We start from the raw sequence: 16,923 nt of genomic DNA, 5'->3' as shown, positions 1-16,923 counted from the left end.
ACTGATATAGTTGGGTATGATTAAGATTCATAACCAGGTATAACCTGTGGTGGGCGAATTAGATTCATAACCAGATATAACCCGTGGTGAGTCAAAAAGATTCATAACCAGATATAACCCGTGGTGAGTCAATTAGATTCATAACCAGATATAACCTGTGGTGAGGCAATTAGATTCATAACCAGATATAACCTGTGGTTGGGCAATTAGATTTATAACCAGATATAACCTGTGGTGAGGCAATTAGATTCATAACCAGATATAACCTGTGGTGGGGCAATAAGATTCATAACCAGATATAACCTGTGGTGAGGCAATTAGATTCATAACCAGATATAACCTGTGGTTGGGCAATTAGATTCATAACCAGATATAACCTGTGGTGAGGCAATTAGATTCATAACCAGATATAACCTGTGGTGGGGCAATAAGATTCATAATCAGATATAACCTGTGGTGGGGCAATTAGATTCATTACCAGATATAACCTGTGGTAGGGCATACTGAGAGGGATACTTTTGACATTTTGGAGAACCTTTATGCTTCTATTGGAAATTGGTACAAATCCCCCATGCATTGGTTAACGTCTTAAAACAACTAAAAGCAGAGCTATTGGAATAAAATTGGTGTCTCGGGTTCATAAGGCTGTGATCAGTTTGAAATGTATCAATAATTTTATATTTCGGGAGAATTCTCTACATGGACTACCAAATAAGAAAAATTGGGATTCTAAATCCCCCAAAACGTTGAAGGTCGAAACAAAGAAAGAGAGACGAACCACCCTAAAAATAGTCTTTTCGCAATCTTGTTTCTTCTTCGTTTCATCTATAAAAGTCTTATGAAGGATGAAGCACCAAAAAATACCAGAAACTAACAGTGTATTTATCCAATTTATTGTGATTGAATTTTTAAACAATATTAATTAATATATATTATTTTTTGTGTATATATCCATATTTACATTGCTTCTTGAAACATGTTTTGCACAAAATATAGCTTTATTTCCAGACAATTGTTTTTAAGCTTTGCTAGTATTTTCATGAATCTCATACTTTGAGTTAATGCACACGCCATCTTCTTTGGAAGAGTTCTTGAAAAAAGTGATCTCAGAAATTTTTTCTTTTATCCTCCGTGGAGAATTCTAAAACAGAATTAAGAAAAAAGAAAATTACAATAATAAACATTTGAACTATTCAAAGCCATTTCAAATCAAATAAATTCTATGTAAGGCCACACCAATTTGATGTCTAGTTCTTCGGATGAAAGCTCCAAAAAATATTGGGCGAGTGAGCGAAATTTTTTGTTTTTATTTTTTTCTTGAAAATGAGGTTTTTTTTTTAGGCGAGTGCTCTACAAGTGAAGCGAGCGGTATAATTTTTTTAAATTGTGAGATTTAGAAGTTGTACAATTTATGTACATATTATAACTGGGTTACTTCATAGAAAAACAAGGGGCAACAGATTCTCTAATGCATACATTGTACAATTTGATTTATTGGTGCCTGTACCATACCAGACTTTCTTGTCTCACTGTGGTTTATATAATTTTGGTTATATTCTTCAAGTAAGCTTTGTCTGCGTGAATTTTCATTTACATCCATATATAAAGGAAGCATAGCAGATGCAGTTTTTAACAGGAAGTATGTTAGTTAGGGTAAAAGGCACGTGTTGAATAAAATCAAAATATGTGTATGTATAAAAAAATGCCCCTGAAAGACATTTGATAGAAGTTGTTTTCATTATATGGTAATGATTGTTTATTGGCTGCTTGACATCCAGTTGAAACTATTTATCCATATATAGGATCAAAATAGTGAGTGAGGTGAATATTACAACATCCTGAGCAAGATAGTTATATTGCTATACATGTAGATCCCTATGTATTAAATTATTCCCTTAAAATACCTGTCACCCCATTCACATGCATAATTCTGACTGATCAAAATACTCTTTCCTTTTGTTCCTAAAAGCTGCAATGCATTTAAAACTCTTTAGCTTCAAGTGGTTGAACCAATTACACACCCCTTATATGTATGAGCATGCAAATCACAATACCATCACCCTGGTCTCGTTGGATCTTTTTAAATTCCCCCCAACAAAAAAAAAGTTCTCCTTGCATGCCAAAAGACTAACAAGGGGATATGGGGTTTCATCAAAATCAAATACTTCTGTGATTTTTGAAAAAGTTCATGGGAATTTACAACTCATTTCATCCAAGATAGATTGGTATATGCCTGTTGAAGCAAGGATCGGGGATGACGATGGTTCTAAAAAATATTGATGTGTTTGTGGTCATCTAACGAAAGAATTTGAATTTGTGCATCCTAGAACAGGTCTTCAAAGGTAAAACGAGAAGCATTTGGGATAAATATGTGTTCAATAACTACTTGTTCACGGCAATTAGCTAACACAACTGCATGTTGACATCCCAATTTTGACCTTTTATTTACAAATTGTTTTATCTTACGTGCGTTTGTAACGATCGGAGCATTATATGCAACAGAAAAGCGTCTATGTGAAAAAAAATTTCAAGGAGAAACTAATTTTGGAGTGGCATGCGGGCCAAAACTTTGCGGAAGCGGTAATTTTTTTTTTTATTGAAAAGTCAATTTCTCCAAAACAGGAGCAAGAAAATCCAAAGACCTAGGAATCAAATTGGTGTGGCCTAAAGTAATAATTTTGCATCGATAATAATATTTAAAAAGGAAAGACATTTTCTGCTTTTTTAACCTTCTGTTAAAAAAACCCATCATAGATACCGGGATTAACATTTTGTACGCCAGACAAAAGACTGCAAAAGACTCATCAGTGACGCTCCAATAAAAAAAGTCAAACTGTAAAATAAAGTACGAAGTTGAAGAGCAACTTGTAGTCGCTTGAATAAAAAAAGTTAAAAAGGTAAAATAAAGTACGAAGTTGAAGATCTAGAGCAACTTGAAGTCGCTCGAATCAAAAAGGTTAAAAAACAAAATAAAGTACGAAGTTGAAGAGCAACTTATAGTCACCAGTTGTGTAATCGATATCAAACATTTACATTTTAATTTGGGCACGTTTTGTATTTGTACAAGTCAAGTTTATTCTGTTATTATTGCTATTGTTTTATTTGCTGTTTTTTTCTCTCTCAAATTTTGTATATATCCTGTCAGTCTCAACATACATAAAAGAAAAAGAATGACTATGGGATGAAAGTACAGTCCTTTTATGGTTGAATGCATTTTTTGGATATAACTAATAATAAATTATAATATAAACTATTTACCTCAATCAACCACATACCGGATCTGGTATTAGGGTGTGTACGTGCATAATATATCCAAACACCAAGTAAGACAACAATTATCACCAAAAATAAAACGATTGGAATAGCCACTACTGCAGAATCGGAACCTAAAGAAATAAAACTTACGTGAGCTGATGATAATCTAGTAGTAATCTGTTAAATAATTTTTCAAAAATTTATTTTCAAACTCCGACTTCCTCTTTCTCTATTTATCAGTCAAATTTAACTCTTATACAGTGATATGTACCATTGAAGGTTTCGGTTTTTCTGTTTACGTCCTTGTTGTTTTATGCTCTTCAAATGTATTAGTCTCGAGCATTATAAATGAAAGTTATTACTGAAACACAAGTTGTGCAAATGGAATTCGGTATTATGTCTATATTGCTTTAGCTGTGAAGGTGTGCTTCTTTAATTTTGTATTATTATGTTGTTTTGTGATAGAATGTCTCATTTGTAGTACACTATTTTATAAAGCTTCATCGCCCGTTATTATTTTCAATTCAGTGTACTTTTTAATGCATAAAAAAACTTATATAATAAGTCTTAGTGAAACATTAAAGTTCTGGTTACGTTATATTTTTTTTTTCAACTTACGAGCATTTCGTTCGATTCATTTTATTTCATGCATCAGACTTCTTTAAAATTTCATGTATGCATTATTCCTTGTCACTTCTTTTTCAAGCCAATAAATAAAATCAACAAAAAGAAAATTGAAGTTTGATAGAGATAGGCGAGACAAACTCATATTAGATTTCTCAAAAGAATATTAAAGAAAACTAGATAAAACACAATGTTATAATTGATCACGTGATTTTAAGTTTTGCATTTAGCTGTTATTTTCGGGACTAGTCCACAATCTTACTTCCACTTGAGCTCACTGCGTCACTTTTGGGTGGTTTCTAAAATAAGGAACAGAAGAAATATATATGAAGTAAAATAAAAACGAAGATGTTTTGATCGTTGATAGTAAATAAAAGGAAGAAAATATTGTCAATAAGCAAACCTTTTTTTAATTAAACATTAGAGGTAATATGTAATGAATGTGAATTAGCTTTAGAGCATATCTGTAATTTTCATGCCTAAGAACGATAATACTACTTCAACGAGAGAAGACAAACACATAATCTTCTGCCTCCTTTTTGCCCTCTATAAACCTAAAACATACAATAGTCAACTCGGGTTTCAAATAGGAGGGTAGAAAAAAGCTTTGTGATTTCTGTCTTTCACCATTTGCCCGTAAAACACTTTTTTAAGGTTTGCAGTTATTCTAGGCTTGATTTAAAAAGGAACGCAGTTTATAATGGTTTGGTTTTTGAAATTTAAATAGAAATTAAGATTTAAAATCAAACTAAAGAGTGGAAGGGTTTGTGTCGTGAAAAAAGATCTAATTCGTTGAACTACTGTGCGAAAGGCTCCATCAAGACACGATCATTTTGATGAAAAAAAAATGAAATCATAAGTTATGTTATTACGAGATATAAATAAGCGAACATAATTTTAGATGTAACAGTAAAATGAAATAGCTTAACCATATTACCAATGGTGCTGCTGTTGTTGTATGTAACATTCTCGTAATTGTTGGTTTTCTAGTTGTTGGCTTTGTAGTTGTTGGTTTTGTAGTTGTTGTAAGTTTTATCGTTGGTGTAGGTGAGGTTGTTGTTGTTGGTATCGTGCATTGATCCAATGTATCAAAGCCCTGGGTAATCATAAATTGAAAACTTATAAAAATTACTATTCATAAAAAAAACTCCATTAAGAACACATTTTAGTAAAATTGAGAATGGAAATGGGGAATGTTTCAAAGAGACAACAACCCGACCAAAGAGCAGAAAACAACCCAAGGTCACAAATGGGTCTTCAACACAGCAAGAAAATCCCGCACCCGGAGGCGGGCTTCAGCAGGCCCCTAAACAAAAATGTGTAACAGTTCACTGAAAATGGACGTCACCATAAATCCAAAAAATATAAATGAACTTAAATTTAAAAAAAAAAACATACAAGACTAACAAAGGTCAGAGGCTCCTGACTTGGGACAGGCGCAAAAATGCGGCGGGGTTAAACATGTTTTGTGAGATCTCAACCCTCCCCTATACCTTTAGCCAATGTAGAATAAACAAACACACAGCAATACGCACAGTAAATCTCAGTTTAAAAGAAGTCCGAGTCAGATGTCAGAATATGTAACAGAAGAAACTAAGCAAATGACAATGATACATAAATTAACAAGGAATACTAGCAGTTACTGACATGCCAACTCCAGACCTCAATTAAACCGATTGACAGATTATGTCTTCATCATATGAAAATCAAGCACAATCCCTCCCGTTGGGGGTTTAGTATCATACCATCATAAAATATATGAGAAGAACATAACCCGTATCATGCCAACAACTGGTTTTAGAATAAATGTGTTTATTTCCGAAGCAAAGATCCTATGAGAAAATATGCCATCTTTAATGACCTGACAACAGTACCGTAACTATATCCCTTCTGAATAAGTCTGTTTAAAGGTTAGGTTAGCTTTAGAGGTGAATGACGACATGTTTGTGCTTTGTATAGAATATTACTATAAAAGATTGGATGTGAAATACCTAAACGTATAAGATGTCTGCATGTTGATTTATGTTTACGAATGATGTCCTTGTACCGATGATAAAATTTAGTAAATGTTTTGACTAGTTTGTGATATCGAAAACCCTGGTGGAATAATTTTCAGCAATACAGAGATTAAAATCAAATACGTTGTTACATACACGAACGAATCGAACAAATTAAGATATATAAACACCATAAGATGGTGACAAGGGAACGTCACCATCTAAAAATGTTTGTAAGTTTATACCCATGATTGGATGACTGTTTATTAGAAAGCAAAATGTCCTTCCTCTATATTGCACCCGCATTATACGTAAATCAGTTGGTATGTCTGGAAAGAGGGTACTACTACGGAGAGGTGATCATAATAAACACCACCCCTCCATATGGAAAACAAAATAATCATTTTGAAACGGAAACAAGGCTGTACTAACTATCTGTTCTCTTTGTCTGAACCCCCGCCCAAAACACTGTTGAATAGACAGTTTGTATTTCTTCCAGGTTTGATTCTTATTATGTACATTTGATAATGACATTGCTTTATCTTTTTTAATTATCCAATATGATATGATAGTTTGGTTTTTACACAAGTATACGAATTGTTTATCTTTTAACGATATAATTTTGTCATTTCAGTGTTACGGTACAAGTGTTTTAAAACTTACATTAGTTACACAGCCAGTAGTTGACCATTCCTGCATATGCCTGTCTATTCCATCAGAACATCTTGATACTGCATGACACCAAGAACAATTAAACCCAATGTTCAGTGATGTACAGTCTTCACATGTTGTTGCTTTATTACAAGCTGAAAAATAGTTCATATCAAATCGAAACGATTGTTATTAAACTTTAGTAGTTAAATGTGGGAATAATCAAACGTCGTAAGTACAATATTTCTTTTTTAAAAAAAAGATGTATGTGAGGTTATGAAAATGATGTTTTCACTGTTTTTTGTATTGAATATACATTGGATTTTAGTATAATTGAATATTATAACTTTCAATTGTTTAACTATGCGACCAACACGAATTTGTTTTAATCAATAAACGCACTATTATACTACTGTCCAATTAAAAATAATGAAAATGACACTTTATTCCCAAAGTTCACGAATGTTTAAGATTGGCCCTAAAAAATTGATGATTTCAAATCAGGCCAAAATTCTACAAATTTCACATAGACATAGCTGTGATATAACTATTAATACAAACTAACGTCTGTTTGGCACATCGCATTAAAATGTCGAAGAAATGACTCCTCAAGTATGCATTATTTCTAACATAATTCACCTTGGCGGCCACCCCTGCTCTAGAAAATGTGTGTGTCTAGGCAGTTGTTATCTACAGTCCGTTTCTATGTATTTTGGTGTCTGCTTTTGTTGTAGTTCAGTGTTTCTGTTGTTCCGTTGTTTTCCTCTTATAGTTGATGTGTTTCCCTCGGTTTTAGCTTGTTACCCGGGTTTGTTTTTGCTTAATCGAATTGTGACTATTGACCAGCGATATACTACTGCTGCCTTTATTTAATGATTCAATATTTTATGATTGGCAACTTTTGGCTACATAACATGTTGGGTCCCAGGTTGCGGCCAAGGGTTCCTTTCCTTAAGCATTTAGATCCAAAAAAATTACAAAATATCCAAAATGTACTGACCTTAAAGCCTAGAATGTAGTCTAATGAAGAGATTTGTTTAACCTTGTAGTAAGGCTTTTGAAATAGATCCATTTAAAAACCAAATTGTGGTTGAATTTCAAGGCTATATTTGCCCGACGGTGAATTTTGTCTTTTGCTGCTTCTGAAGCACTTTTCTGACAATAGTTTTGTTAAAGTTACACTGCTAATTCAAGATTTAAAGAAGAGACTACAAAGAAAAATCGTGAAATCCAGTTCAATCTTGAAAAGCTCAAAATTTAAACAAACAAAAAAATCAGAAATTTATATTTTAACTGAGATGTTGTAGAAATAAAAAATAAATAAATATTCAAACATCATAAGACTAGAACATGACATCGTAAAAGGTAAAAAAACATATAAAAGGATTTCTCATTTCCAGAGGTTGGCAACTATGACAAAAGCACCGAATTAGAAAGCCGATCAGAACATATACATTCTGTCTTTGTACAGATAGTTCTTGAATCGAATCAGATAAAGAACAAATTTACCGAAGGGTGTTAAGCAAGTACGTTATAATAAAGAAAAACAGCAAACAGTTTTAATAGAGATAATGGTTGCTCTATCATTGCATATAAAGACCGGTAGGTATTTCACAATGTATACATTTGAACTCTGGTGGATAGTTGCCTCATTGGTAATCATACCACATCGGCCTTCTTTTTATAATAATAGTACAGCTCTATCTACAAACCATCGTCCATATATAGATATAAGAAGATGTGGTATAAGTGCCAATGAGACAACTCTCCATCCAAGTCAAAGTATAAAAAAGTAAACCATAATAGGTCAAAGTACGGTCTTCAACACGGAGCCTTGGCTCCCACCGAACAGTAAGCTATAAAGGGCCCCAAAAATTACTAGTGTAAAACCATTCAAACAGGAAAACCAACGGTCTAATCTATATAAAAAACGAGAAACGAGAAACACTTATGAACCACATCAACAAACGACAACTACTGAACATCAGATTCCTGACTTAGGACAGGTGCAAACAAATGCAGCGAGTTTAAACGTTTTAATGGTACCAAACCTTCACCCTTTTTTTGAAACAATAGTGTAACATCACAACATAGAAAGACACACTATAAAATATCAACTGAAATAGCTTAACTCAATCAAAGGACATATTAACACCAGTGAACATACACTGAACAAATAAATTGACCTACGATACAATGTAAATACAAAATAAATAAACTAAGGGAACAATAATAAAAGTAACATGTTATATCGGTATGAAATGTTAAACAAATTAAGAAAAACAATATGCTCAGACAAAAATATCAGCCATTTGCAATAACTTAAAACACAGGTAAATGAAAATAATTTTGTTGTTAGGTATACGCGTACAGTTCCAATAGAGAAAGGAAATATTTTTACATATGCACACTTGAGAAATAAGGAGAGCGGAAATTAAAATAATAAGTTCTACTTCAATTGTTAGAATATGATTATTATAACTCATCTCAGACTTACTCGGCAAAGGATCCAACACAACAACAGTGTTATCACCAAGATCAGTCACATTTAATGTTATGTTATGGTATCTAACTATATATCTTATGTATCCAACTGAAATAAAACACGCACTGATTATTTATGAGTACTCTTTTTTTGTTTACTCTAAACATAATTTTGATCACGAATATTATTGTACCTGGTATTTTTCAAATTTTAAATAAATACAACATTAGACAGTTTCATACCATGAAAAAAAAAGAATTTATATAAACGTTCAAATCTTAGAGGATACCGGAATTTACCGCAATGCATAGTTTTTAACACTGTACAGTAAGGTTTTATTTATGCTTATTTCAAATTTATTGAAATGAATATATTAATTGAGAACAATGGTCAACAATTGTTGCCTCTAATTTATACATGTAATTGATAAGCCTGGCATCTTTGATATGTTTTACCAGCCCAGTAGCCAGTACTTTGGTATTGGCATGAAAAGACGGATTGTTGTTATTAAAATTTGCTGTTATGAAATTTTAGAAATTATTTTAAATTAAGGAATATATCTCCCTCATGCAAAGCTCTGATTCCTTGCCCAGCTTTGACTATAATTTTTTTGTCCTTTTCGGATTATAGCTCTTCATCTTTTTAATAAGCTTTAGATTTTCAAATATTTTGGTCTCGGGCATCACTGAAGAGACATTTATTGTCGAAATGCGCATCTGGTGCAGAAAAATTGGTACTGTTATTAAAAAAGACATGTTACTGAACAGTCGCAATTAAAAGTTGGTGAATATTTATTATATGCCTTATTATTAATAAATTCTGTGAGAATAACAAATGAGGCCAAAAACTATTAGATTGGCAGTGTAAAAGATACAACGTTTAATAATATTTTTCGTGCTTTTATGGTCTAAAATAATAGTAGACTAGTCCAATAAGTCTATATGAACTTTTCTGGTAAAAAAAAAGCTCAAAACACATGCGGAAGACTAACGCGACCATACATGCATGCAGTATTCCAAATACTTACAAAATAAATCTCGATCATAATAGTAAGCGTCTGATATACCAACTTTAACCGGCCAAATCTGACCAGAAATATTCGTATCTGGAATCTGTAATAGGTACGTACTTTTGTTTTGATTGATCTTGACTCTAATTAAATAGATACATAATCAAAACAGATTATTCTTACAAAAATTGTACAGAAGAATTGTATTGTGAAACATTTGAATAATGAAAGAATGGAATCAACCAAAATCAGCAAAGCAATTATGTTCTTAAGCAATCTTAATTCCTCTGTCAGTCCTTACAATAATTACAAAGCTTTTCTTTGTACACTCGAGGCTAGACTTCGAAACTCACTAAACACTTGTTTTGGTATAGTTATTAAGTTAGAACGGGTTTTTTTTTTATTCATGAAACCAGTCCTTTAAATACAGGGCCAAGGATCATCGCATATATTGTTATTCTGGTCTCAAAATCACAGTGAAGACTTCAATCCGGGACAAAAACACAAACCTCAGTTCAAGTTCTAGACGATCCCTTGCACCAGTTTGAGAGTAATTTATCTTGGCTGGAAGAAGATAACGCTACATATGCGCATTGAAGCACACCAAAAGAAATAGCTGCATTAGCAATGGATCAAAACAAAAAAGTTTTCGCAAGAACAAATACACCATTTTTGTAAAAGCATGAGAGCATATTATATCTCAAGAAAGGAAACATTTCTACAGCCTCCAAACAGCATGAGAAGCAAACTCAGTATAATGGAAAATAAGGGATATTACACAAATCCCTACACCCATTTAACAAAAGTATGTTTGTAATCAAGAATATGCAGTTACTGTATTGTATTTTAATGTGTTTTGGCAAAGAGCTTCAGTTAATTTCTAAAGTTTTGCTTTGATATATCTATATACACATGCAATGAAAGCAAATGTTATTAAAGGTTTCATATAAAAACTTACTGATTTATATGCTAACAATATTGTACCATTTTCAAAAAGTGTTGCCTGGTAGGTGTAAGCGCCTTCTATGAAGTAAAATATGGTTGAAATATAATTGACAAAAAAGTCAATATTTTTTAAAACTTCGTTTGATGGATACAGTTTAATATAAGATTTGAATGCAGAATTACAATTTTAATCTTGATTGATTAACCCGTTGTTCACCATGGTGACGCGTGCCCCAAATTTAAATTAGTTTTACTTCGTCGTGCAAGTTTCTACCAGATCTTCTCTTAAAGTCATATGATCCTTCAAATGTAACAAAAAAGATGAATATGTTTTATATACTTGAATAGCTAAGCTTTACTATAAAACACGTGTACATAGACTTTATTTTAAAAGAAAATGGTTCAAAAACTTCGACTTCAAAACCCGAAAGTTAATTAGCAGCAATGACCGAATAAAATATTTTTTGTCGATTACAATTTATATGTTATGCCTTCGTAAAAAATGTACAAACCGCTCATACAGAACGAAGTTTAGTATATACGCATACAATGGTTCAATAATTTCCTAAACATTAGATAGTCACCAGAAACTTTAAAGGTTTGATATTTCATGACAATAGAAGTTATATGTAATCGAAACCATTGGTCTATATATAAAAATGTGTTGTTGTTTACATATCCAAAAAATGTGTCATTTAGATAAAAGTTATATGTTTTGATCATGCAAATTAGAGACTTTCTTTCCTGCAGATAGTACTTTAGTAATGATAATTGCCCACTCCCCCCCCCCCAAAAAAAAAAAACAACCCCAATCATGCCAATTGGAAACATATAAATCACCCCGATTTTTTTTAATTTCTAAAATTTTGTAACATGTATAATTACGTACTCTCAGGTTGGTCATTTAGTTCAACATTTCTCCATTCTACAACAAAACTGTGTCCTACAATTATAACATTAATGATTAATTTATCAGGTCAATTTCAAACTAGTACATGTAATCGTACAGGAATGAAGATCAAACGTACATTTATCATTACTGAATCTAAAACACGTTTTTTTAATAGTAAAAGTATATGGTATATGGCCCTATTACCGAAATTGAGGACTTTTTAAATTCGTTATTACGAAATTTTTAATTCGTTAAAATATGTGTAATGTATTATGATTTTTTTTTATTCCTAATTACCTTTTTTCAAATAGTGACCATGATTTAAATCTTTAGATAACACGTTTTTAGAATTAAGTTTTTACTGAATTCTTAGAATTTCATCATAACGAATTAAAAATTATCATGTTCTCAACAGTTTATAAGAAAGGATTTCTCTTATTATAATCAGAATTATTACAGATTCAATTTATAATGAGGTATTTTGAATTTATGAATATTAGAAAATCGAAATTGTCTAATCAAATATTTAGAATTCGCAGCAACGGATGTACAAAATCTTGTATACCACTTACTCCCTACATAACTAGTAATAGAGTTCCAGGTGCCTAAAAAGAATTTGTCATTTTGTTATAACAGACTTTATTCGCTATAACGAATTTGTAAACCATTTGAAAAAAAAATGTAGAGAATTATTTTTTGACAGATTGTAAAGTAAGTTATTATACAACCTAGACTGAAAAGGAAATGATTTATTTGAAGAAAAAAACTGCCCACTTTAATTGTTCAGTTTCAACATTTAATTTTGCAAGTGGAAGACATTTTGAAATACGTTATAATTATATAAATTTTAGACAACATTTGACACTCAAATTTATATTGTCCCTTATTGTTCTTGAATTTGAATAATCCATCTTCATTTAGTTGATAATTTCTAAAATTTTATCAGTTGGCCTGTACACGCCAGTAAACTTACCATTATCCTTATACAGAATTTGTGAGTCATTTCCAATGGTATCAAAGTTCCCCATTAACGGTGCAATATAATGGGTAAAAGTCCAGTCTAAATCAGGATGGGTAAAATTACTCATATAAAGAAAACCTGAAAAAACACAATATGTAAATATGTCTTTCAAAAAGTGTCAGTCTTTCTAAGAATCAGGCAGTGGTGAAAACATGCTAAACAAAAACCCGCTCAACTTTACATTAATGTAATATCAAAATGTATATTGATGGACGAATATAACATTCGTTTCCTTGTCCTGTTCTGGTATTTCTAGTTATAATTTGGTTGAAATGATCTAGAAATTAACAATTAAGGGGAACTCACTCCGTAATTTGCTATCAATCTTACCAAAAGTTATCTAGAGATATCTCGAATTACCAGACACGCAGAAACAAAAGACCTACCATTTCCAACTCAGGATGAGGGCGACTTCAAAATATGATGGCTAGGTCGGCGGGTTTTTTCCTACCATGTTTTGGTATTCTTCTAATTTGCCTCATTCTTACAAAGACTGGCACTTAAATGCAAGTCAATGTTTTTAAAGTTTATTTAAAAAAATGATACGATGCTATTATTAAAGATGGGTACTTGACACCCACTAAGCAGTTACTATACTTTAACCATAAACAGAACGACTTGGAAAAAAAAAGAAATATGGGGTATACGTCAATCAGAAAGTAACTTCTGAAACCAAAAGACATCTTGATTGTTGGACGCGTTAAGCAACAATTAATTATTTACAATATGTTTTCCCCCACCAGAATATATATGTCTTTTTTCTTTAGCCATGGTGTAGCCTGTTTTTCTTCGATTTATGTTTTTTTTTATCTCCCTTTCATCTTCTTTATTAACAAAACGTCAACTGGAACTATTTTGTGCAGGACTCATCGACTAGACGATTAATTTTGATTCACTTGAGCAAATGGTCAATGAGAGCTGTTGCTATTATTTTGCATCTTTCGTCGATTGTTGTCTATCATCTTCTTTTATTTTTTCTCATTTTCATCTTCCTTGTGTTACTGTATGAAATCGTCTATTAAGTACAGTCATTGATATTAGAGTGTTGGATGACATGATTTTATATTATAAGGTTAAATACTTTCACCTTGATTTTAGTAACTGGGAGCATATTGATATATATGACATTGTCATTTATTGTGTTGTTAGTATTTGTATAATTGTTATCTATTACATGATTTTAGATCTCTGATGGTCTATTTTATCCCCTCTTTTTCAAGACTCAGGATGATAAGGACCGTGTGTTGACCTTTAAAAGTTTTTTCGTTTGGTTTCTGTCTGTTTGACATCTCCCCCTTATCTCTCATTCGTATTTGTATAATCTTACCTTGTGTTGTGATTGCAAATCTATTAATCGGGTGTCCATAAAAGGGAAACTGGAATGACATTATAACAAACTGAAAAAAAAAAAAACAATACCAAACTTTTAATATAAGAACAAATGTATTTTAGTCGAATGCTTTCTTGTAATTCGAACTGCTATCAAAACTGGGATTTTTAAAATATCCATATCGAACATAAAATTTCACATCAATACCGTCCATAGTAACAACTTTTCATTTTGAATAAATTTTAAATAAAAGAAGTAAATATACGTTAAAACAATACTTCTTCAAAATGTTCTTGTTACAAAATGATTTGAATGAAGGTTTTGTTTCTACCAGAATGATAGTGCATAATTTGTAATAATAAAGCGAATAAAATTATTAAAACTTACCAACACACTTAATGTTCATTTATTTAATACTTATATTACCGAATATCGAAGATGATGGTCATTAGATAGAATATGTTTCGTGTGTCCTTCCAGTTCATTCCAGTAGGCGCCATCTGGATCTGATATAATTTTAGATGTGTAATAAGCATGGTCATCTGAAATCTGAATAACAATATGTTTACAGCTTAGTTAATTTGCAATATTGGTAGTGACATTTATTCTGATTATTATTCTTCATTTCATTAAAACATACAACTTAGAAAAATTCCATTTCTGCTTAATTAACAAAAATACTGAAATAGCAGAAAAAAAGAAGCAAATAGATTGATACGTGATTAATTTAAAACACGATTTATCCCATACATTAAACAAAAGGAAGGGTTTGCTATTGTCATTAAAATGGTAGAGTGTTGTTGTTCCGTAATACATTTGCACTGGTCCATTAATCGATTCTTAAAGCTGACAATTCTTAACAGAAATATAGTATGTAGAAGTGCCTGATAAAGGTAATTCCAGATACACGAAAACAGATATAACACGATATTTTTTCTATTGGTACTTAACATACTATTAGTATAAAGGGAAATGGGAATTACAAGAAATAAAGAAACCAGACAAGCAAATTTGGTTTCATCCTCACATTTGCAATGGAACAAAACGGGTCGAACCACCTCTGAGCATAGTTGGTGAAAACACAAAGAGAATCCAAATATCAAATGGATCATTTCCATTACCAAAAGAAAGATAACTACACAAGATATTACATCCCAAAGCTAATGTCTCTCGACCTATCACATCATCTTACAATGAAATATTTTAAGCGTGTGTATGTATTCTCAGCGTGGAAGCCTTATGCGACTTCTGGCGCGGAGAGAATTAAGGTTAAGGTAAGGTATGTATTCTTGCTTGTGTCCTAAATTTGGAAAGGTTAAAGTGATAAATTGAATGCATAGTTTGTAATTGATATGGACTTTGAATTAAATATGAATTTTTTTTTGATGTCTAAAGGGAAATGTGAGAAAACACAGAAAAAATATGGAACGGCAAACGTTTTTGTTATCCTAGGTGTGCTGGAGTCTTTGGCACACCCCATTATTAATCTCTTTCTGACTTAAGTCGTCACCCTATCAAATTGTCAAAAAGTTGAATGCTGTATTTTACAACAGGCGATGATAAACTATGGCAAACTTATATTTACCAATAGACGATACTTTCTGTAGTCGTATATAAACGAAAGCAAGCACAATGATTATCTTGATTCCTTTTTAGACAGCAGAAATAAACAAAGAAATAAGTGTTTGTTTTACTTTTATTTACCGTTGTTTCGTTCTCTGGAGGTCTTGTTTGTCTTTTTACGATTTCATGCTCCTTGTATATAACCTGTCTACGATCCTGCTTTATTGACGAAACACACGATACTGCAAAAAATAACGAGTTTTTTCTTGAAATTCTGCCAAAGTTATTTAAAAACTCCATTTAATAAAGGGAAAATGACCTGCTTTGTGTTCAAAAAGCAGGTAAATAAACATTCAATGTGCACATATGTAAAATGTTGTTCATATCTGTTGAACTTTCTTTTTTTTTTTTAATTGCATGTACACATCGTTATTGTTACTAATATGCTAGGCTTACATTTTTTCTAATGTTTGCAATTATAACTGGAAGTAAAATATATTATCTATTAACGTGAATAATAGATTGGTTGTTAAACGCTCAGTAGTGACCGAGCACCTAATACCGGCTTGGTTTATACAAAAACACGAAAACAATCAACCGATCTGAAAAATTAACTTTTGGAAAGAAATGGACACGAAATTATTACCGGACTTGAAAATGACCTGGGGAATGTTTGTTAGTTTCACAAATTTTGTCTGATCAAAATGATGTTTACATTATTCTCTTGATAAGATTTTGCAACGACTCATTAAAATTTGGGTTTATATTTGTAAGACCCATCACCGACTAGACGTAAGGTTAGAATGGTTCTGTCTAACCAAACTTCTGAAAGAGTTTCATAAAACGTATACTCTACATCGTTATTGTTAAATGAATATATCCTGTTTCACTATAGATATAGGTCATTCTATCGTAGAGTTTGCTGTATACTTACATGCTACACCATAGAAAATATAAAACGAAAGGTACTCCATATGTCATGTACAACAAATAATCAAATTTGATAAGGAATGCCCTGTAATTAAATATTCACAGTAGAAACCATTTCGTGTAAAACTTCCTAGTCAAAAAATAAATCTGTTGAACGCAACAAAAGATTTATTTACGTTTCACGGGTATTGCGTATTGTATATGCATAATTTTTAAAGTCA

The 16,923-nt window shown here is 31.7% G+C and overlaps 1 protein-coding gene and 1 long non-coding RNA gene across 3 annotated transcripts in view; one reads left to right on the top strand and one right to left on the bottom strand.

Moving 5' to 3' along the window:
- Window positions 1-6,682, top strand: part of LOC127728068 (uncharacterized) — a 23,381-nt gene extending 16,699 nt beyond the window's left edge. The window contains exon 2 of the long non-coding RNA XR_007993986.1: window positions 6,511-6,682. This is a non-coding gene — a long non-coding RNA (uncharacterized LOC127728068). The remainder of the gene's footprint in view (window positions 1-6,510) is intronic.
- LOC127728025 (plexin domain-containing protein 2-like) lies at window positions 878-16,923 on the bottom strand. 2 transcript variants are annotated; one of them, XM_052235177.1, is made up of 14 exons: window positions 16,707-16,919; window positions 15,914-16,014; window positions 14,636-14,758; window positions 14,207-14,276; window positions 12,832-12,957; window positions 11,856-11,909; window positions 10,980-11,044; window positions 10,040-10,124; window positions 9,025-9,120; window positions 6,540-6,682; window positions 4,817-4,975; window positions 4,142-4,178; window positions 3,259-3,386; window positions 878-1,141 (listed from the first exon to the last, which is right to left on the bottom strand). In XM_052235177.1, the coding sequence occupies exons 1-14, from the start codon at window positions 16,744-16,746 to the stop codon at window positions 1,019-1,021; spliced, it is 1,350 nt and encodes a 449-aa protein (XP_052091137.1). In that variant the 5' UTR covers window positions 16,747-16,919; the 3' UTR covers window positions 878-1,018. The 2 variants fall into 2 exon arrangements, 1 of the variants encoding a protein (XP_052091137.1); XR_007993982.1 differs by lacking the exon at window positions 878-1,141 and having other exon boundaries at window positions 3,260-3,386; window positions 3,874-4,178; window positions 16,707-16,923.

This window comes from Mytilus californianus, unplaced genomic scaffold (genome assembly GCF_021869535.1).
Source record: "Mytilus californianus isolate M0D057914Y unplaced genomic scaffold, xbMytCali1.0.p SCAF_1, whole genome shotgun sequence".
Taxonomy (NCBI): domain Eukaryota; kingdom Metazoa; phylum Mollusca; class Bivalvia; order Mytilida; family Mytilidae; genus Mytilus; species Mytilus californianus.
This window is presented reverse-complemented; position numbering and strand designations above follow the sequence as displayed.